Source organism: Leptodactylus fuscus, chromosome 7 (genome assembly GCF_031893055.1).
Source record: "Leptodactylus fuscus isolate aLepFus1 chromosome 7, aLepFus1.hap2, whole genome shotgun sequence".
NCBI classification, from domain to species: Eukaryota; Metazoa; Chordata; class Amphibia; order Anura; family Leptodactylidae; genus Leptodactylus; species Leptodactylus fuscus.
In genome coordinates this window covers 65,944,506-65,967,400 of record NC_134271.1, presented here as the reverse complement: position 1 = coordinate 65,967,400, position 22,895 = coordinate 65,944,506, and the positions used below count along the sequence as shown (strand labels likewise).

The window sequence follows — 22,895 nt, the reverse complement described above, 5'->3', positions numbered from 1 at the left end:
ATCCGAAAACCTAGCAGTAACGTTAAGAAAGGACAACATGTTCAACATAAAGCCTCTACCTGTCTGAGGTCCATCAGGTCAGCCAGCTCATTCTCATAATCAGCTCCATCTTCACTGTAATGTTCCAGGATAAAGTCCTGAAAAAGCAAACACAACATTCATGGAGAGGAAATATGTTGCTTACAAAGGGATATTGTTGTTATTTTTGGGATTTATTAGCATGTAAAGAGTTAACGCTTGGTGAGTATTTCCTAGAACCATTTTGGCTTTATTATTGAGAAAGAGGACGGAGTGTTATATAAATCATTAACTCGTGGCATTTTTATTACTTTGCTGTGTTTGACCATCCCCTTTCAGTTTAATACCTTTACAGCTTTTCATGGGGTTAAAATGTAGGTCAGATTGATAAATTAGACTCTGCTCTATAAAAGAAGGCTAAAAATAAATTAGACTCTGCTCAGTAATAAAATGTCTACTTTGTTTGACCTTATTTATCTAGGGACTTGATCTCTGCCAGTGTAAACCATCCATGTAAATGTAGATGACCAAACACATTCTATATAGGGACTATATAATAACTGTGGTGTCATCCATACCAATGGATAGAGGATAAATGTCCTTAACAGCACAACCCCTTTAATAATGTGGGGGAGCACATGAATTCAGACCCCTGAGACCCCTAAAGGTAAAATAAATGGTAATAATGTGAGGTAGCAAAACAATAGCAAACTGAACATCAAAGGATATCCTCTTATGTTTATATTTAGCGTTAGGTGGAGAACAGCTTTTACATAGGAAGTTACTAATCATTATTTATAGGAGCTAATACATCAAGATGAATAGCTCACAAGAGGAATCCAGGGTGTATTCTGCATTAGTCACTGACAGATCATTCTCTGACAGCTAGTTTTGGAGGAAAGTAACGGGTGTTGCCTGCTGGCGATCTGCTCCACAGTTATTGCATAAAGTTTCTTCCGTCACTCTGTTCTGGAAGGAGGGTCAGGCTGATCCAGGGCACGATAGTACATGACGTAGTGAGGTCTCAAGTCTCCGTGCAATTATCTGAGTGAATGAGTCTACATTTACAGTTCTAAAAATAGACCATGTTCCTTATCCCAAGAATAGAAACTTTCTATTCTGGCTAATCTTGCGTCGTAATAGTCAGAATCTCTGGAGAAATATCTGTAGGATGATTCATAAGTGTGGTTGCGTTTTGACAGGTATTACTCCATGCCAGAGATCATATTCGGAGAATGACAGCACTTATTCTGAAGAAAGAGATCAGATTGAGCCCTACGCTATAGCTAGAGATCTAGAAGTGGGGCAAGTTGGTTTGCCTTTTTCTTAAAGGGGGTTATCCAGTTTCTAATATTGATGGACTGTCCTTAGAATAGGTAATCAATATTAAATCTGTGAAAGTCTGACACCTGGATGCCCTTAAGATCAACTGCTCTGGGACAAATGTAGTCATTTTTACATAGCAGCGCATTAAAGTACTGAAGTCTACTGTATGAGTGCGCTCACCAAGCAACCTTACAGTTAGGACAAGTTCACATCAGTGTTCTGATATCTTTTTATTGAAGGATCCGTCAAAAATAAACAAATAATAATAATAATTTTCCATATGGACCTGACCATTAACTTAAACAAATCTTTGAGCAGAACAGAAAAAGTGAAAAAGTAATAAACCCAGACATAAAAATAGTCAGGATCAGACAAATACTATATATCATTTGTGGGATTGTATTACTGTTTTCACTGTTGAAGTGCTTTAGGAAAATTATATTGAAATTTGATTGGTTTCCCAGGTTGTTATAGACAGGTCAGCAGATGACAATGGTGATCTGTCAGTGACAATGGTTCCCTATACATGGGATCTTCGGAGCTCTGCTTTTGACTTTGGGCTATTACAGGATATTTTAGGGCATCCAATACAGTCATTCTACACCAAAATGAATGTCTGCATGAAAACCAATCATAGATAACTTAAAGGGCAGCTCTTGCAACATGGATGCAGGGCCGGTGCCAGCACCCAGCAAATCAATTATAGCTGTAATTTCACCCCTGGTTTTCGATTTTTTGCAATGTTAAGGACAAAAGTTACAAAAGACCTATATAATTTCAGCCAGGGCATTAAGGCCCACTTTCAAAAAATTTGTACAGGGACACCAATGCATTAAAACGGCCCTGATTCCAGCAGACTGCCACTGCAAAAACTACACAATTTCAGGTGTTTTTTTGGGGTTTGATTTTTTTTTTTGCTTTGGCACCTTTTAGAGGAAAACACTCCTTCCACATGAGCTGTGTCACAAAAAAGGGACCCATTGAGGTTCTCTCACCCAATGGCCCAGACAAACTTGGGGCTGGTCCTGCATGTATGCATCAAGCAGACATATAAAGGTGAACTAAAGTCAAAATTGCACCAATCCTTTAAGACTCAAGATTAACAAAACCAGTTGATGGTTTCCACATTCTAGAAACTCTGCACATTTCGTATACAATCACACGTACCATTATTTTATAAGGAGTGGAGTATATATAGAGAGGAGATCTGTAGTTACCTTGAAAGCAGTTGTAAAATCAACATCTTTTGTCTCTTTAAGGCCAAGAGGGAGGAGAGGAATGCTGGCGATCTGCCTGTAATATATAATGTAGTAAGAGTCAATAAATTGGGGCACATCCTATAGCAACAAAGCTATGTGCAGTATTGCTCAGTGCAAGGCATTACGGGTGATGGAAAAGGACTGAACAGCTCTACAGTGCAGTAGTAATAGATTATTAGAAAAAGAGAACAAAAACAGGAGGGCACTCACCACATGGCAGAATATCTTCTTAAAAACACAGTCCTTTATTTAAAGTGCATTAAAAACATCTCCTGGGAGGGAGCGATAGCATCGTAGGCAAAGAGGCAACAGCCGTTTCGCGCTCTCCAAAGCGCTTTCTCAAGCCTTGTGTGCAAGAAAGCGCTTTGGAGAGCGCGAAACGGCTGTTGCCTCTTTGCCTATGATGCTATCGCTCCCTCCCAGGAGATGTTTATAAGAAGATATTCTGCCATGTGGTGAGTGCCCTCCCGTTTTTGTTCTTTTTTCCTGCTAAGTTTACTTACACTTTGGGTTGCTGAGCACCACCACACTAGTGGCAAAGACAATTGTCAATTCCCATATTAAGGTTTGTCGTTTGATATATTACAGACAATGGTGAACCTTTGGTTCAAGAATTAGCAGTGCCACCTTTTTCTAATTTATTTGCACTTTTTGTAATAGATTATTATATTAGGCAGTTTCTGTGTCCTTGACATCATGATACAAAGACCCTCTCCATCTGGGATGCTTCATTAGAAGCCATTATACAGCAGTAACCTCCCTAAGCATTGCTTCTAAGAACACCTCTGTACTAAGGTGATGTAAGAAAGCAGCATACAATGATACAAATTCTTCTACAATTAGAAAGCATGACTACTTTCGTCCAGATTGTGGGGATAACGTCACTCCTTAGGGAGAGACCACCTTCTCAGGTGTGTGGAGACTTATAGCCATAGTTGCTCCACTGCAAAGGAACATGGGAAGAATATGCAAATCTGTCTCCCAAGATGTAAACAGGGAGACAGTGCCTCTGTTATGCTGCCCTCTATAGCAAGCAACCCTGAACAACATGCCCGACTTCCCAGAAGCCTTTGCTGCATGATGCGAGGTTATAACCAAATCAGTTTCTCAGCTACGGACGGCACCGTTTCTGTCTCTTTGGACATCACCAGCGCAGCATAGAGAGAACTGATTTGGTTTAAGTGAGAGGCTGTGAGACCAGATTGTGGGGATACCAGAAATAGTGCCACGCAAGCACACAGGCTGTTTGTGCTACTGAAGCCCACATTTACTTTATCACTTTTGAACTGCAATAGCAGAGATATGGTAAGTCATAGACAAATGAAAGCCTCAGTGTTTTCTTTTCTGATCCTGCATAACCATAGTAACTAAACATAATATGCAGCATGGGAAAGTGCAAACTAAAGTGTAGACCTCAGCACAGCAACAGCTGCTCTAAGTCCTTATAGTGCTGAATCTGCGGCTTCCTTAGCTAATGAGTCTAAATATTGTAATAAGGAGGGAGACAGGGAGTGTTCACCAATAATAAGTGACTACGGATGACTGAAACCAGGTCATGTGCGCTCCGTAATCTACCATTACCTCAGTAGAACTTTACACACCCAGCATCTCCACATTCTATAGTTCTTACTAATACACAGCCATAAACAGAGAATCTTCCATATCTTATCAATCTCTATCCGGACGTGACAGTCATAATAAGTCATAGTACTACATTACAAAGCATGTAAAAAAGGTGTCCGTCAGCATGAAAATCAGTAGCAAACAAATGACAGTACCTTGTAGGGTGTATTCTACACTTTCCAAAGATGTCTTTCTCATTCTGTATTGTAGCTCCATTTTCATGATAATTAGCATTTCATTACTATACATATTAACTAAAAAGTGGTTTATGAGCACTTCTTCTGTAGATGCCACCCAATTCTAAAGTGACATGCCTTATTTTTCTGTATTTGCCTCCATCTGAAGCCGGCCTCCTGTTTTTACATGTGCAGTCACGACTGCCCTTGTTATTGATTTTTGTGAAAATGAAGCTACAATGCCAAATAAGAAAGGCATCCTGGGAAAGCACCCTACAAGGTACCATCATTAGTTTAATACCAATTTTCCTGCTGACAGACAGAACTGAGCATTTTGAGATGCATTTTTTGGGAGGATATATATATACGCACACACACAAAGCAGCTAGTCTTATCTGGATGTGCTTGTGTTGCAATTGCTTTCCACTGACTCCAGTTAAGAAAGGCACTAGTATATAAATAAAACAGTAACTGTGAAACATAAGCAGCATTTGAGAACTTGCAACTCGGCAGATTAAAAGAACTATAACGCATAGTGTGAGCACTAACTGAGGCACATTAGGAGATGAAAATGATGCAACCAAAATCACCATAAGGCTGGGGACACAATTACAGCAAGGCAGTTAGCTCGCAGCGAGTGTGCAGCAACTAACCTACTACATTCTACAGCAGTAACATTGTGGGTGAGATTTATACAAACCTTATCCATATGCCGTGACAAACTAGAAGTGCATAATAAAGTGCAATAATTGCTGCAGCTTTCAAGGTAAAGGTTCTGAGCTTTGGGAGATCTACACTGATCCTTGCAGGTAAGTCGCAGCAAAACACCTGTTTTTGGGTGTTTTTTGCCACCGTGCCTTTCATGGGAACACTTCACAATGTTTAGAGCCAAAGCCATAAAGGAAAAGTGTTAATCTTTTTTATTTGTACTTCCTTCTGGACTGTCTCCTTCCTTTGGATTATTAAACTGTCACAAAAACCTAAAAACCTAAGGCTAACAACAAACACTGTGAAATGCTGCTGATTTTTTTATCGAGAAAACCAATGCAACAAAAAACACCTGAAATCACAATTCTTTTTTCTGCTGCTTACTGCCAGAAACTTACGTATTGCAAAGGTTGAAAACCACAGTAACACCTTCAGCAATGACCGACATGCTGGGCTCACATGCAGTTTCAAAATAGCCATGTTACTTTCCAGTTAGTAACTATTACGAGCAATTTTTGATGCAGTTTTTAAAGGGAGTGTTTCATCACCACCACCATCTCTTTGCATGCTTTCATAGGTGTAGCACTACTGATTCCGGCACAGTTGGCATTTTACCTGAGCAATCATTTCTCTTAGTTCAGCATACGGTATGCTAATTAGGCTCTATACTGTCAGGTGGGCGGTCCTGAACTCATGCAATTAGTCTGTGACCATACCAATCACTAAGGAATAGTGGGGGGTTAAGGTAAAAATTACAACTGCACTAGAATTACATACAAAGTACAACTGCTAAACAGCTCACCCAGCTCTTATCAGCTAAGAAACTCATTCTCTCCTTAGAGAGACTCAAAATAGCCTGGCTCTAAAAGTCAACTTAAGCGCTATTGTAAGGAATGCAAGATATGCTTTTCTGGTAAACAAAGGCAGAGCTGGAGTAGGACAATGGTTAATGTTCTGCCATTAACTCCCACATCAGAGGTCAACCTGCTCTTTATGAAAAACCTACGGGCCTTTTAGGAGTGTTGGGGTCTTATCAATGTACTGATAGCAAAGCATAATGATGGGTCTTACTCAGTGTGCTGGTACACCTCCACTGATATGTTTAAGCGTTCCAGCTCCTCCTTGAGAACTTGTAGATTGGAGTTAACATAACTTAATTCCAGTAGAACTTGTTCTCGGACTTTGCTATTGTTGGTGGCCCTAAAGAAAGAGGGAAAAAATAGGACAATGTTAGGTGCAAGGTATCCCCAGCAGAATACTCACTAGCCAACAGGTATATTATAGATGCTCTGAATTGTTTCCATTCTTCTTTCTACTTACTTTGTTGAATAATGTCTTGGTATGAAAGGCATTCACTTTGGTTGTATTCTGCATTTTGACTACCATCAGTTAGACCAGAGGCATAACCTAAAGCTCCAACACAAAATCTTTAACTTCTTTCCCCACATTATCTACTATTTATAATGTCTTCATATGTGGTAGAGGGAATTTACACATCGGAACTAGTTGTGACTGCTACCTCTGCATCACTATGTCCCCGAATCAGATTTTTTGATTTGGGATTTCCCACCATGCACACTGCCTGGTCTTTATACTGCTCCTGAGTTAGGTCTTAGAGCAATTGTTTGCATTGTCTTGGAGAAGTGTTTTCAGTATTTTGCAAGGCAGTTGGTTAGTAACTAGATTACTACATTACATCCCTAAAAAGCTTTGCTGTGCTGCTCAGTGGTGAAAAGTAAAGAAGACAGCGCCTCTTTTATTACCCATATAAGAGTGTTGTGAATACTTTAGAGAGATTTTAGTGGTTGTTGCAGTCAGTGTCATTGATGCTAAGCCCGTATGATTTTAATTAATCTTTTGTTAAACACATTAATGTTTTTTTTATGGGAAACCTTTCATACAATATAACACATATCCAGAAGAGTAGCTTCAATTTTCACACCATTAAATCTGATGACAACTATCACGATCTACAGGTCCTGAAGACATTGTAAGAATTAAAGGGGTTATTCAGGATTAGAAAAACACAGCTGCCTTTGTCCAAAAACAGCACCACGCCAGTCTAAAGGTTGTGCCTGGTATTGCAGATCAGCTCCACTTAAATAAATTGGGTGGTTGTTCTTCAATACCACCGGCAACCTGTAGACAGATGTGGCATGGCTTTTGTGAAGAAAAAAATTATTATTATTATTTTTTTTTTTTTTAAAGGCTCAACAACCCCTCTAAATATTACTTTGCAGGGAGGATCCTCACTGTCATACAGCATCAGGGGTCATCTGCAAGCTTTGTGCTCCTACCGTTACTCCATATCATAGTTCTGAAGGGAATTTATCATAGACATACCAGATGCTACAACACCCAGTGAATGTTCTCTAACCCCTTTTTCAGTCACAATCCTGACCACAAAGTCATATCTTAATCATTATAGTAGGAAAGAAGTCTTGGATATGACTACACGGCCCTTATTGACTATTTAGCCAAGCCAGCTATTTACATATAGCCTTCAGTTTATTAAAGGAGTTTAAGGGTGACCACGCGTTGGCAGGGAAAGTATACCTGTACTTTCCATCTGAAGTAATAGTGAGTACAGGTGTAGCCCGACAATTAGTGGCCACATTCCTGTACTCGCTATTACAAATTACCATGTATAAAGGCAGATTTCCTGGCCAGCAACCAGCATTTGATGGAGATAACTGGAAGCTACTGGTTACTGGCTGTAGCATTTTGCAAGTACCTGACAATCAATAAATGTCAAATGAAATGACCGGATGCCCAGCCTGGATTGTGGTATGTGGCGGCACTCTGAAATAGAGCAATCATCAAGACTATGGGTATGGACCAATGTTCATTCTATTGTTCATCGGCCATAAGGTTTGTATTTACATGTGGCTCATTCACCCATTCATCTGTCCATGTAAAAGGCTTTGTGGGTACAGTTGGCTTCTCTTAATTAGACATCTAGAATATTATCCGGGGAATGCACACCTCCCATGTGGCTTACTCCTGACACTCATTTTTACCTGTATTTTAATTGAACCTGTTCCTGACCATTACTACCACCAGATAATGACAGTCAGATGTGAAGACCTTAATGAGGTTATATGACGAGTAACAGATTACTGCTACTTTCTCAGATTCTCAGGAACGGTCAGTACATTTGTGCTTAGGCGAGAACAAATGTTTTATCCCTTGTGACATGCTGTATAATGCATGGGTAGGAGATCTATGTATCTCAATGCAATGCACCATCCACACAAGCAAGGTGATAATTTGAAAAGTTTTGGGATGGGAAGGGGGAACTTTATCACTTTATTTTTCTTGTCTTAACCAGTACAAAGGGGTAGTAGTATTTTGTAGTCTACACCTACATTACTATATCTGTATAAACCTACACAACTGATTTCTTATCTTTAGAACAGTCTGTTCCCTTTCACAATAAACTGAAATAGGAGATGGCTACATTATCTATGGTCCTTTTATAAGTTTTTAGCTGAAAAAGGGCTTTTGTGGAAATTGGGGGATGGGAGACTATTGTACTCCTTGCTGCAGTGAACTCTAGACCACCAAGGCAGATCATATGTAAAAATCACAATGACCTAGTATTGAAGACGGTGACTTTTCAACAGTTGTTCTGCTCTGAGAGGGATTGTACTATTTGTAGTCCATTACAGCTGTACCTCTCATGTGGAACTGGAAGTCCCAGCTTGTTGTGTCAGTTACCTGAATTGTCTACCACTGCACAAGTATTAGTGTCGGCATGAATAGACATAGGCTATGCTCCCAGGATTTACCATTTATTTTTTTTAGCAAATATCTGGGGGATAGGTACAGAATGTAGCAATATCTGAAACATGGGGCCATTGGTACTAATCAACCTAATGGGGTCCTCGACAGCTGATTTTGGCTTTGAGCTAAAGTACACCATAGGGTCACTGGTACATCCAATGCAAATATAGCTGTACTTGCACTGCAAATGCGAAGACAGTAAAACCAGAAGTAGTAACAGCAGCGAGACTATTTAACCCCAGTAATAGTGAATGTCCACCATCCAATAACAGAATCAAGTTTCATAAGTGTGTGCGTAGGATTCAAGTTTTTACATTAAAAATGCATGTTTGTGTTTAGCCGAAAGGGTTACTCAAGATCCCTGGCAGGGTGCCCCCTATGCAGAGTCACAGTAAGGCCTCCGCAGGGAGCGGGTTAGTAACCTGTGCTTGAACTGTTGCTACAATCAATGCGCTGTCTTGCTGTGTTCATTAGTACGCTGCATCTGTTGGGAATCTGCTCTGGGAAATCTAAGATCACCGAAGCCGACAGAACAAAGGCTTCATTTTGTAGCTTGGTACAGAGAAATGGGAACATACCGCAGGAGGTTCTCAGCCCCGGCTCTCATTCTCATCGCTTTCAGGATCTGATTGTTCAGCCCGGCCCTTTGATTCTGTAATTTGCTGCGACCGGTCTGTGCGATGGCTTTGCCCTGTGATTAACAGAGAAATTATATACTGTCAGATATATATACAGGAGAATATAGGTTAAAGAAAACTTCTCTAAATGGGCTATAACAAAACAGGTGGCAGCCACTGACCATTCTCCACCATCACATCACTATAAGCAGAGCAAGCTGATGAAATCTATTACCAGAATAGTGAGTCTGGAACAATCAGTGCAACTGCCCAACGTGAATGGTGTATGGTTGTAGCTCAGTATATATTATATCACTTCAAAGACATCTTCACTTCAAGGAAGGCTAGATCACATCTTTGAGCAATGCAGTATAGGGCGAACACTTAACTAAAACAAAACTGAAGACATGTATACACACCATCGCAAATGTCATCAAACATTTATCACAAATCGACTCCCCCATACACATATGACCAGGAGAGAAGGCTCACAGGTTCTGGTCCACAACTTCTCCATACAACTGTCAGCTGCATTCCTTCTGTACTTTATAGCAGCAGTGACATTTCCCTTTTCTTTTCTGTTTGGGTCCAGACCATCATGAAGGATTGAGCACAACATGTCGGTGCGCACAAGCTTCCTGATATCCCCTGTTGGTACCCACACATAATAACTATGCCCTCTTTTGTGCCATAGTCTCCCCCATAAAATCCCTCCTTGACTATACTCACCGTTAACTCACTGCTTTTTTGCCAATAAATGGTTAAGTGGAAGGCTATGCATCATAAATCTTCTCACTCCAGCTTACCAGAGGGCAAGGATCATAAATTTATGAGCACAGACTGTGAGACCATTAGAGGAAATCATTTAGCTGTAGTGTGTTATGGGTGACCTGTGAGGCCTGTTGGTACCTGCGGCCGGCGCGTTATACGCTGTAATGATACATTGAAATGAATGGGATCTGTTTTGAGCGCTCACATTCTGATACGTGTATACGTGCCAGAATGCGCGCCCGTAAACTCCGTGTGAACTCGATAATGAAAACTTTCTGCTACACAGTAATCCTAGGGCCCATACCATAGCAATAGGAGTTATTGAAAAGAGAAGTCCCAGTATTTTTAGGGAACCTACCTTGATCGGAGATGGAATTTTTAATGTTGTGTTTAAAATGACATATATGACATGATTGATGACATATGAAATGACATAAGTTTCATGAGTTTTTAAAATATTTCTATGTCAACAAAATAATTACTACCCTTCCCCCAATGTGTTTCAGTATGAGGTCAAATGCATTTCATTGGTCAATAAAACTGATGCTGCCATATGTTTTACAGGAAAATATAAAATATAGCAACTCCTTTTAATAAATGTGATTACTTCATATATACAGTACATACATTGTTTACGTGGATATCCTGATGCATTAATAAGGTCTTTCAATCCCCCAGTCATTTAGTTTACACGTCTTGGAATCTGAGTCACTCTTTAGTGAAAGGCAACCACAAAGCGTGGGATTTGTTATTAGAGTGGATGATGTCACCAGACAAAGAGGTGTCGGCAGGAGGCGAGGAATAGCCTATTGTCCGGTGACAGTCATTTCATGCACATAACATCCTGCGTTGGGCCTTTATTTCAACGAGCAGTAAATAAGGCGGTTAAAAGGGATTTATCTGGGAAAAGTCAGCAGACAAGGTGTGGGGCGGACTGATGGGGTGATTTGTCAGCTCTTGAAAATTTGTAGCTACCTGGAGAGGCGACAGTCAGACCCTTATGGGCTTTATCTGAATGAAGGTCCATGTACAGTCATTGCTGAAACTTTACACAATAAATGGTCCAATTTTCCAATGGCACTGGCCTAGTTATGAGCTATTCCATTTATCATTACATTCTGCCTAAAATGGCCTGCAATTGATCTAAAAAATGTAATCCATTCTTCCCATAGTCCTGTGTCCCCTATGTCCTTCAGCGTTCTCACCTCCACTAAAGCGAGTCCGCCTAGTTGAAAATGCCTTCCAAACCAATAATAGTGAAGTGCAGGGGTCTTTAATAGGAGCAGAAACATACCTTTGTGGTCACAAATCGATCAGTGTAGAGACAATCATCATTTTATGGATTTGCACATGAGCCTACTAGGTCCTCAGGGGCAGGTCTAATTTTCCCAAATTGCCTACACTCAAAGCCAAAAGGACACCTGCTCTCCTCTGAAATGCTGGTGTAGATTTCAGTTACTCACATGGCCTGGTGGAGGATGTGACTGATTTATGCCATGTCCTGTGCCTAATAAATAAAGGATAATCCTCCGCTGACAAGTGCAGGGATCCATATGACAGAAATGGTCAGCACCATGTGGTGAAATCGTCAAGGCCCATCTTAGTGATTCCCACATTGCTGGTGGAGTAGACCTTGTTATACACCAGACTCATTCTCTGCCATCTCATCCGCTTAACTGAAATTTATGCCAAAATGTAAATCATGAAGTCTGGCTTGCCTGTAGACCCCTGATTTCCCCCACAGCATCCTGTTACAATGCATGACATGAGTGGCATGAAAATGGCAACTGCAAAGTTTTTAAGCCACTTCTCTGGTGTAGGGGCATAGTAAATGTGCCTTCATATATGTGAATATGCATAACTCTGACACCTGGTGCAATGCACAGTTCTTCAGTTCACACCCAATTATTGATATGGTTATTGCTCACAGCAAGGGCCTTGAAATAGAAAGATTATGGCCTCTTTGAGCTGGTGAACAATAGCTGGCAGGAGTGCCCAATACTGGAGACATGCCTGGAATGCAGATTCAGATATAGGAAATGAGTGTCAACCAGCCCTGGTCCTAACTTATTGGCAAACACCAATCCCTAATGAGCAGGTCAGTCCAACTAGAAAACACACAAACTTGGCTGCCAGAGACAGCTAGCCATATAGACCAATAGATGAATAGATATGTATGATAGTATAGATGGATTAATAGATACAATATAGATATGATAGATATAGATAGATAGATAGATAGATAGATAGATAGATAGATAGATAGATAGACTCCATATGATATAGATGGAAAACAGATGCAATACAAATAGACAGACAGACAGATACTCCCAGAACTCAAGAAACTCTCATGATGTCATCAGTGCTTTTGTTAATCGTATCCGGAGTTTTTCACCTCTGACAGTGCAGATTTGGTTAACAGAGCACAAGCTGTATCCCGGGGGCAAGGTTCTGAAAATAGCATGTTTTTTCATGTTTTTCTTTCTCAGCTGAGTGTTTTGCATATCAAATATTCCTAGAATTTCTGCCTTAAAAGAAACTACTGTGGGATAACATTGGTATTACACCATACAGATAACACAAACTGCTTTTATTTTGGTTTCACAATATCTGCTATATATTCTAGATCACATAACAGCAAAGGTATGAAATGTCCCACATACCAGACACAATATGACAGTATTATAATCCAACATAACAACAAGCTATTAATATTAATGTAATAGAGCAAAAACGTCCTAAAATATAAAATGACAGACAACAAATGTCACTATTGTGTAACTACAACCCTGCTGTTATAAAATTGTGACTTCTAGGTTTCAAATGAGCTATCCTTGAATTAAAAAAATGAAAATAAACTTGGGAATGTCTTTAAGATACATATTTTGCCTGACAATCATTTCCATGGCTGGTAATTGTACTGTCCACATCTTCCAGAGGGCACCAGTCATGTGGTTGTTGGTTGAGCTGAAAGTCATGTAGCATGCTAACCTCTATGCGAATCCTGTAATTAGTCCCTGCATGAGGACAACAGCTTCTCAAAATTACATGTTACAGGCCTGGAGATCTCTGCAAGTGACGTTCATGTGACGCTATGAACCCACGGTGGGTTTGGAGTTAACTGTTCTGATCCTGAGATAATGTATGACTATGGTATATGAGGGTGAAACGTTCAATCTAAAGCTCCACTTTTAGGAAAAATACAAAACGTTAAAAATGTTATTATATCTATATTATCTTTGTTTATATAGGAAAATTCCTAATCTAAACCTATCTAAGATCTTCCTGATCCCTGCATATTTCCTTCCTATTGATCAACTGACCAGGCTAATTTTCTGCAATCTTGAAGCCTTGGGTGCGATCATATACTGCCAATTTTTTGTCCTATTCATCTGAATGGCACTTGCAGAAATATTGTGCTTGCAAATTCACTGGAATTGAATTGTAGTTTGAGAAGTATCAACAACAAATCTAACACAAATTTCAAATTTAGTACCAAAGTCCTCCATGTGCACATACCCTCAGAATGGAATTTTTTTGTGTGTGTTGGAGGGACTTCTGGAGCCCCCTGGACCTAGTATTGACCACTACCTCTGCTAACATGGACACCTTGATTGATACAGATGTGTCATATGATGGAAAATAGACCCTGAAGGACGCATTAACTTTAATGGCATCTGTTGTTTTCTGTTATCATGTTCGTCATTTCACCAGACAAAATAATACAGCGTGCATTAGCGACACAGATGTGAACAGTCGCACTATGATGTGAATTACTTGTCAGTTTCTTTACAAAACTAAGAGTGATTATGTCAAAGGGTATATGCAACCCCAATCCTATCATTTCTGGAATCTACTCTGTCACCTTGTAATCAGATTATTAAAAGTTCTCTTTAAACGAGCAATGATTGACTGACCATTAGTAAGAACGCTGATTCCTGATCCCTGATCCCAGGCCTGTGTGTACAGGGCAAAGATCAGCTGACAATCCAGCAAACACTCATTTGTCAGTTGATATGCAGCATAGAAGATACACAATTGTTGGCAGCACATCTACCCCAAGTACAATGGGGATGTCCTGACAATAGTGTAAGTTAACGGTCGCAATTCACCAACTCCAATGGCTCCATCCAAAACTGGTACCAACTTCGACTCCATAGTCCTGTTAAAGAGGACCTTTCATGGATTTGGGTACATGCAGTTCTATATACTGCTGGAAAGGCGACAGTGCGCTGAATTCAGCGCTCTGTAGGCTTTCCCAATCTGTGCCCTGGGTGAAGAGCTATCGGTACTGGTACCGTAGCTCTTTACAGTCAGAAGAGCGTTCTTGACAGTGTGCCAGGAACGTCCTTCTCCAACGCCCTCTGCTCACAGTGCTCATCCATAGACGAGTATTATCAGGAGGGGAGGGGGCATTCCTCCCCACTCACACTGTACAGTGCTATAGGCGCTGCTGTGGAGATGGACATTCCTGACAGACTGTCAGGAACGCCCTTCTGACTAAAGAGCTACGGTACCGGCACTGATAGCTCTTCACCCGGGGCACAGATTGGGAAAGCCAACAGTGCACTGAATTCAGCGTACTGTCGGCTTTCCAGCAGTATGTAGACCTGCCTGTGCCCAAATCCATGAAAGGTCTTTAACTATTGTTTGTGTAGACATTCATTAGTAAACGACCAATTAGTGTTACAACCTCGTTCAGCTGAATCCTTGACCGTTGATCACAACACAAGTTTGCTGGTAACATTGATTTGGCCACACACAAATTCAGATGCATGCAGTTGCTGCAAAGTCTGGCCAAACCCCAAGTGTGGGTGTAGACAGACTTTTTACCCCTCAATAACACATAGTACACGTGAGTTTTGGCATAGATTTTCGAGACCAAAAAAAAGCACCATGTAAACACATCTCTAGCCCGTTCCAAAAATTCAAATGATTGGCAACTGACTTGCTAGTTAAGTTAATCGGCAATTGTTATATAAAAGTTCTTTTATCTCAACTGACCATACAAAGGCTCTGAAGACATTTGTACTTTGTGAGCAGCTTCACTTCCTGTCTTTGAAAAAGCCCGAGAAGGTCAGAATCAGAATCGATACACCCAGGGCCCCAGACTCTCACATTACAGGTAAACGATTCAGCTCAAAGGGACAAAAAAAAAAAAAAAAGTTAGACTGTCTCCACTCAACAGAATTCCCACAAAAACAAAGTACAATTATCCAAGTCACGCTCTTCTGTCAAGCTTTCTAGGAAATTGGGGTGACATCTAACAATGTCACTATGATAACTCCCCTAAGTATTATTCTCCCAAATACAAAATTAGTCTAGTGATGCAGCAACACACGTCCATTTTTATCTATGCAAGCTGGCTTGCTGCTGAGCTTGTTCCTCGCACTGTGCCTGTGATTGTTTCGGCATCTTAGCAGCTCGTTGGACTGCCATATAATGAGTGTGTTGTTGGCAAACAACCAAAATTTCACATTTATAATAATAGTAGGATAAGGATGTGTGAATAATGAGCCCCAGAAGAGGAACTGCATCTGCAATAACACAGAACTTACTAACAGGAAGTAGGGCCTCCAGACTAGACAACCTCCTAAACAGACTCCTGTGAAATCAAGAAGGTAGACGGACTACATGGCTATGAGCAGGAGTGGCCATTATCATCCACAATGATACTCTGCTGGATACTCTTGCCGGCCTTTGGATTACAACTACCAATGCCCCTAGGATTTTAGGTCAGATGACAAGTTTACTGTTGTCCCTGAGTGTGGCTTGAAGCTTTGTAATAGACACAATGAACCATTGACTAATTAGAGGAGGGTCAGCAAACATGTAAACTAGGTGGGTCATCTTGAGATAAAATGGCCGCTCCTCCCTGGTTAATCTCACAGCTCATAAAACCTCATTAAAAACAGGTTGGATACACTTGAAAAGAGCTATTTTTATGCAACACACGCCGCCGGATTAGTTCTTCCGCTACTCATTGTTCTTCCTAAACCTATGCATCCATATTTTATGTATTGCTCATTGCTGACTGCTCATAGTGTGGGATGTTCAGTCTCCCTAAAATAAAAAGGTTATTGGATAAAGACTGCGCTTCACAGACCCTTATAGAAGAAACAGCCAATCCTATGAAAATTGCCAGGCTATAGTTTATATTCTAAAATGTGTTCCGGTGGGTTCTTGACAAAGTGGGTGGATGGGGGTGTCCTTTCAAATAGATATTTTACTTTTCACCGGCCAATCTTTCCATTGAGGACAATGCATTACCATCACAGGTTTTGAGATCCAATTAACCCGCAATGAATGACTTCCATAATATTAGGACTGTGGAATACATTGTTACAGGAAGTCAAGGTTCATCTTCAGGCTTTTAGTTTTACATCACAATATTGACACATTTAAACCACAAACTATTTTTCTGAAAATTCACACCTACATACCTATCAAGTCAAAAATCTTAGCTCAAACTAAATGTGCCCCATTGTGCAAGATTTGCACCACGTTTATGTCAGTGTCCAGTTGTAAAGACAATAGCAAATCATATGTAGAAATAAATTTCAGCGACATCACACAGATCTCAATGGCATCTATTTTAAATAGGGGTCTCTATGATCAGGACCCCACTGTGGTCATGTAATGCACATTTGGTTACATGGTCAAAAGTCATTAACCCTTGGTTTGTAGGTAGCACATTGTATACATCAGATTCCTTAAAGACTATAACTATATGAATGCATCAACCATTCTCAGTGTGTAATATCTTCATCTGACAAACAGCACAATGTAAATGGGTGGGGTAACATTACCTCTGTTTACTCGCTGTCACATTGAGATTATTATATTGGCAATAAATGTGGCCATACTCATTGTAAAAGACTATGGCTGAATGGACCCTTTTTCTTTGGTTCTTTGTTCCAGAGAGACATGAGCATCCTCTGCAGAATAGCCACTAACATGACAACACTTTACACTATAGAGTCACACAGTGGCCGCTTTATCCAGTATCTGGGCCCCGACTAATTACTGGAGATTCCTTTAGCCATGTGATTTAATACGGTCACTGCAAATTCATCTATGAAGACATTATTCCAGCAGAATAATTCAATTATCAAAGTGATAGAATTCCTAGAAACCCAGTACTTATATAATCGCCAGTCCTCCAAATGTTAACCCTTAAGACTACACTGGTCTGCTGCTATTTTTCTAGAACTTTCTGCCATAGTTGCAAAGCTTTGGCTACCGATTAAAAGAGTCAATGGGACTGTCCTTCCTACTGCTACCCTGTCAAAAGAATTCAAGATTGTTTCACAGGCAAGATTTGGCTTTACAATTTGGGACGCTCTGCAGGATGGCCATTGGGTCTAAACTGTTTTTAAATACCCCAGCTAAAGGCCTTTGTTCTGTGTTTAGTGAGGATCTGAATATTTGCTTGGCAACAGCTAAAAGAGAAACTGAACCCTGGAAGATAAGACAGAATGGATTATACCAATTTCCTTGTGATGTGAAGGCTCACAAAAAAGAGCAAATAAGATGACTTGTCACAATAAAATAAAGTTATCTTGTCTGCACCCAGGCATTTCTACTGATAACAGGACAATGACTGCTTCATGTCCTGTCCAGCCTGCTGCATGTTCAAAACACTTTTCCTTGCAGAGTTTTGTATACAGATCCCATGCTCTTCACGTGGACTGCTACAGCCAACCAGAGGCCTCTTCACAAACGGCCCTTGACTGCCATGATGTGCTGTTTGTGAAGAGGTCACCACTGAGGCCTGCAATTGGCTGCCGCTGTCCCATCACACAAACAGTATGGGACCTGTTTTGTTTTTTAAACAAAAGCTAAGATATTCTGCCTACTAAAGGAATGGGAAGTATATAGGGGGCTCTTATTCTTCTACCTTCTGCTCAATCCACTCCTGGCTTTGACTCCAGAAACTGCAGCACAATCTACAAAAACAACAACAAAAAAGCTGCATTTCCATATGGGGCCTTAGCCTAAAGATTCAAAGCAGGTGCCATTTTTATAGGTAGAACAGGTTTGTTAAACAGGTTTCCAGAAAAACTGCATTGTGTGTCCTTTATCCTCAGACAGTAACCACAAGTACCATTTTTGGTGCAGGTTTTTTTTTTTTTGCAGACAGAATGGGGAATATAAAGGAAGGGTTAACTTCACCTTCCTGCTGGCTCCACTTCAGATTTTGGTGTAAAAAAACTGCAGTAAAAACTACATCTCAAACTGCAACAAAACTGCCTGTGTGATTGCAGCCTAAACACCGACACTCGATACATGTTCTATTGTTCTTGGGTTTGTTGAGTTTACACAGCCACAGACCTTCCAGTTGTGAGTAATTCCAAACTCTTCTATTTCAGGGCATGTTGAGACTTGTGGTTATATTGATCCTTAAAAGCCATAGAGCCAGAAGTTTCTATGAGTGCATTTACATGAGCTGTTTTTGAATGCAGTTTTAAAATGCATATTGCAGCAAAAAAATACGACCAAAAATACTCCCGTGAATAAACTGTAAAGGACACTTTTTCAAGGATGTATTTTCCAGAGGCTCTTTTTATAGTGTTTACGTTTTTAGTTCCAGTTTTTGTGATAATACAGGTGTGTTCACCTTATTACAAGGGATTTGTACCTGGGTACTAAAGTGTTAAATACATTCTGCTCAGTGACTGAGACCAGGCGAAAGTGCAGGACTGCACAGAAGTACCGGACAATACAGTAGCTGCAGACTGGTATTTCCAGAAATGCAAGCTTCACCTACAAAGGCAAAATACTGAGATATTAGATTGAAAGTCTTGCTGTCATTTCTTTGTTTCATGATGTCCAAGAAGATTTGTGATGTATACATAACATGGGGACATTTTCAAGCCCCTTGAGCATATTCTTTTTTTCTAATTCTGCCCCTTTTTATTTGCATAGGCAAATGGAAAAACTGCACTCCAGTATATGGATAGCATTATAAAGCCTGAGAGATCTGACATGTTACACTAGGTGAATTTTGCACAAAATTTATGACACACTTGTGCCTTTTTATTAAAGTAGGTGCACATAATGCCAAGACATAAAAAAGTACATGCCAAAAATAAGGCACAAATTGTGATTCATTGCTACAATGTATTACACTTGCAATAATGTTATGTTGCAAGTTTACTATGTAGTGTGTTACTGTATCCTTAACATTAAGCTTAAGAGGAAAATGATAATATTATGGGACAAGATGGAGACAAATTCATCTTATTTTATACTCTTTACAGTCTTGTGTTGTCTAGTCTTCATTTACTATATAGGTTGCGTGGCTCCCAATGTGCCTGATGGTAGACAGTGAAAATCTCTTTAAATTCAATACAAAAAGAGATGTTGTTTCCATTGCCAGCAGTTGTCACCCACTCAACTGATTAGGTAAAAGCTTGTGCCGCCTTGAATCGTAATGGAAAATTAGTTCTAATTGAGCTCATTGAAAAATCATCACAATATCTATTCAGGATGAGAAACAGGATAAAAAAAAGGGGGAGGGGGTGTTGTACTATATGCAAACCCCTCCTCCACCCTGAAAGCAGATTAGACTGTAAAGTAGAGCTTTTAGTCAAGTGTAGACAGCTGTTATGTGGATGAAAAAAATTAAAATGATGTGTCAATGAATTCACTGGGGACTGTCCAGATGTTGTGGAACTACACGTTTCATCTTTACAGCAACCACTGAAAACAAACAAAAAAATCATCACTTCATAAGAAGCTGTGAAGTAAGGACAAGTTCATATCTGCATTGTTTAATTCGTTCTATTCCATTTTAGGAAGCGGAAGAACAAATTACCCAATAAATAATGATCCATCCCTGGAACCCCTTTTTCACCTAGTGCTTTCCGTTTAAAAACCAGGACTCCCAACGGACCCCATTAAAGTCAACGGGTCCATTGATCTCCGTATACACTATGTGATCAAAAGTATCCGGACACCTGGCTGAAACTGACTTACAAGTTCGTGGCGCCCTCCATCGGTAATGCTGGAATTCAATATGGTGTTGGCCCACCCTTAGCCTTGATGACAGCTTCCACTCTCGCAGTCATACCTTCAATCAGGTGCTGGAAGGTTTCTTGGGGAATGGCAGCCCATTCTTCACAGAGTGCTGCACTAAGGAGAGGTATCGATGTAGGTCGGTGAGGTCTGGCACGAAGTCGGCGTTCCAAAACATCCCAAAGGTGTTCTATAGGATTCAAGTCAGGACTCTGTGCAGGCCAGTCCATTACAGAGATGTTATTGTCGTGTAACAACACCGCCACAGGCCGTGCAGTATGAACAGGTGCTTGATCGTGTTGGAAGATGCAATCGCCATCCCCGAATTGCTCTTCAACAGTGGGAAGCAAGAAGGTGTTTAAAACATCAATGTAGGCCTGTGCTGTGGTAGTGCCACGCAATACAACAAGGGGTGCAAGCCCCCTCCATGAAAAACACGACCACACCATAACACCACCGCCTCCGAATTTTACTGTTGGCACTACACACGCTGGCAGATGACGTTCACCGGGCATTCGCCATACCCACACCCTGCCAATCACCACATTGTGTACCGTGATTCTTCACTCCACACGTTTTTCCACTGTTCAATCGTCCAATGTTTACGCTCCTTACACCAAGCGAGGTGTCGTTTGGCATTGACCTGTGTGATGTGTGGCACCCAATCACCTGACCACGTTCGAAGTCCGTGAGTCCTGCGGAGCGCCCCATTCTGCTCTCTCACGATGTCTAATGTCTACTGAGGTCGCTGATATGAAGTACCTTGCAGTAGGTGGCAGCACAATGCACCTAATATGAAAAACTTATGTTTTGGGGGGTGTCTGGATACTTTTGATCACATAGTGTATGTGTCTGCTATTATAGACGTCCGCCTGTCTGCAGTTCTGGTCCGCAGCCCTAGAAGCAATAGAAAAGCTACCAAGTGTTTCAGCTAGCCACCAAGCTTACACCCAGAAGCCCTGAAGTTACTTGATAATTTCTTTACAACGTACAATAAAGTAAGGTTAGTATTGGCGTCCTCCACTGTTACTCATCACATTTCTTACTGAATAGAATTTATTTGTGGAGTTATTGCAGGACAGGACATAAATAATAATTTACACCATAAGGAGCTGTCCCCCCATCTTCCAATAATAGACTGATAATGTGTTCCACTCAATGACAGGTTTGAAAGCTCCAAGACCTACATAAACCAACAGCAGGGCTGATAAGAGCCATGTTTTATGAAACTTGTGATAGAAACATGAGTCAGTATACAAGGTGTGACTGTACAGTTAACCCATCAGCTGCCAAACAGAAAGGAACAGACAGACCGGGATACGGCAACACAAGGGGTCATATCACTGTCATCTACACACCAAGAAATATTAACGGACACATCATCAGATTACCGGAGAACTATAAGACCCAGTACGACTTAACAGCAGCTGGAACATAATTGCTATCGTCACGTTATACTATATATTAGTTTTTATTCACATTACATTGGACTTTAAACAGATTACTGAATACTTAGCAACCATACAGACAGATCTGAGAAACCAAAGGCTTGTTGAACTATATTTCCCAGCACGGCATATCTAGAAGCAGGTTATTATTTTTATATATTTACATAAATGACTAAAGACAAATACATAACTAATAAATATTGTCCAATCCCTTATGATGTCTGGTGGCATCTGGGGAGCCATTTATTACCATAATAACTATTGTTATTATATTTGCACATCTTTGTGAATTGCAATGAGTTACCAGTCTCATAAGATCATCATCGGACTACATTTCCTGAGGATGTAGACAAACTACCATGACCACAGGTAAAAGAACTACAAAACCCAGCATGGCAACTGTAAAATCTCTCACCAATTATACATCAAGTGTAGATAGATAGATAGATAGATAGATAGATAGATAGATAGATAGATAGATAGATAGATAGATGACATGACCACTACTTTATCCATACATATCAGAGAGGCAGGTTTTGAAGAACTACAAGATTATTCCTTATTGGTGTTAGATCTATGAGCCTAATGTATTACTGAGTCCATCCATAGTCTTGGAGCACTATAACCCCCAGCATGCCCTGGCAGCAGTTTCTTCTCTACAGCAGGTTACACATTGAGCCGCCTCTTACCTTTCGGAAGTAGCTCTTATCAGGGAGAACATTTCCCTTCAGGTCTCCAGGACGCAGAGTATCCGTCATGTTTCCTGCAGCAGTGACTGTCCCCCGACCAGTCCTGTATATACAGTATATATAGTATATGTATATATGAGTGGCTTCTGTAAGGATCCTCTCAGCTGTATCCCGCACCGACCGTCTCCTACCTCTGAGCTTCTACAGACCTGTCTGACTTACTCAATGTCAGGGGCGGGGCTTACTCTAGGGCCACCCACCAGTGCTCTGGGCAGACACGCCCCCCGGCGCTGCACTTTGACCCTGCTACCTGCAAAGACAACACATTGGAGCACAATAGACGCCACAATTTACTACCATCATATGGCTTGGTACGTGACAGCTAGCAGACACTGCAGGAACAAGCGTCAATGAATAGTTACATGTCACACCAAAATGTCAGATCAGTTCAGCA

The 22,895-nt window shown here is 40.6% G+C and overlaps 1 protein-coding gene across 1 annotated transcript in view; it reads right to left on the bottom strand.

Annotated features, from left to right (window-relative positions):
- RHPN2 (rhophilin Rho GTPase binding protein 2) overlaps positions 1–22,650 on the bottom strand; it is a 39,837-nt gene extending 17,187 nt beyond the window's left edge. Inside the window, exons 1-5 of the mRNA XM_075282035.1 lie at positions 22,442–22,650; positions 9,475–9,587; positions 6,182–6,310; positions 2,562–2,637; positions 60–137 (exon numbers count right to left, since the gene is read on the bottom strand). Coding sequence (XP_075138136.1) covers positions 60–137; positions 2,562–2,637; positions 6,182–6,310; positions 9,475–9,587; positions 22,442–22,510 — 465 coding nt within the window. The 5' untranslated portion in view covers positions 22,511–22,650. The remainder of the gene's footprint in view (positions 1–59; positions 138–2,561; positions 2,638–6,181; positions 6,311–9,474; positions 9,588–22,441) is intronic.
- Between the last annotated feature and the right edge of the window lie 245 nt (positions 22,651–22,895).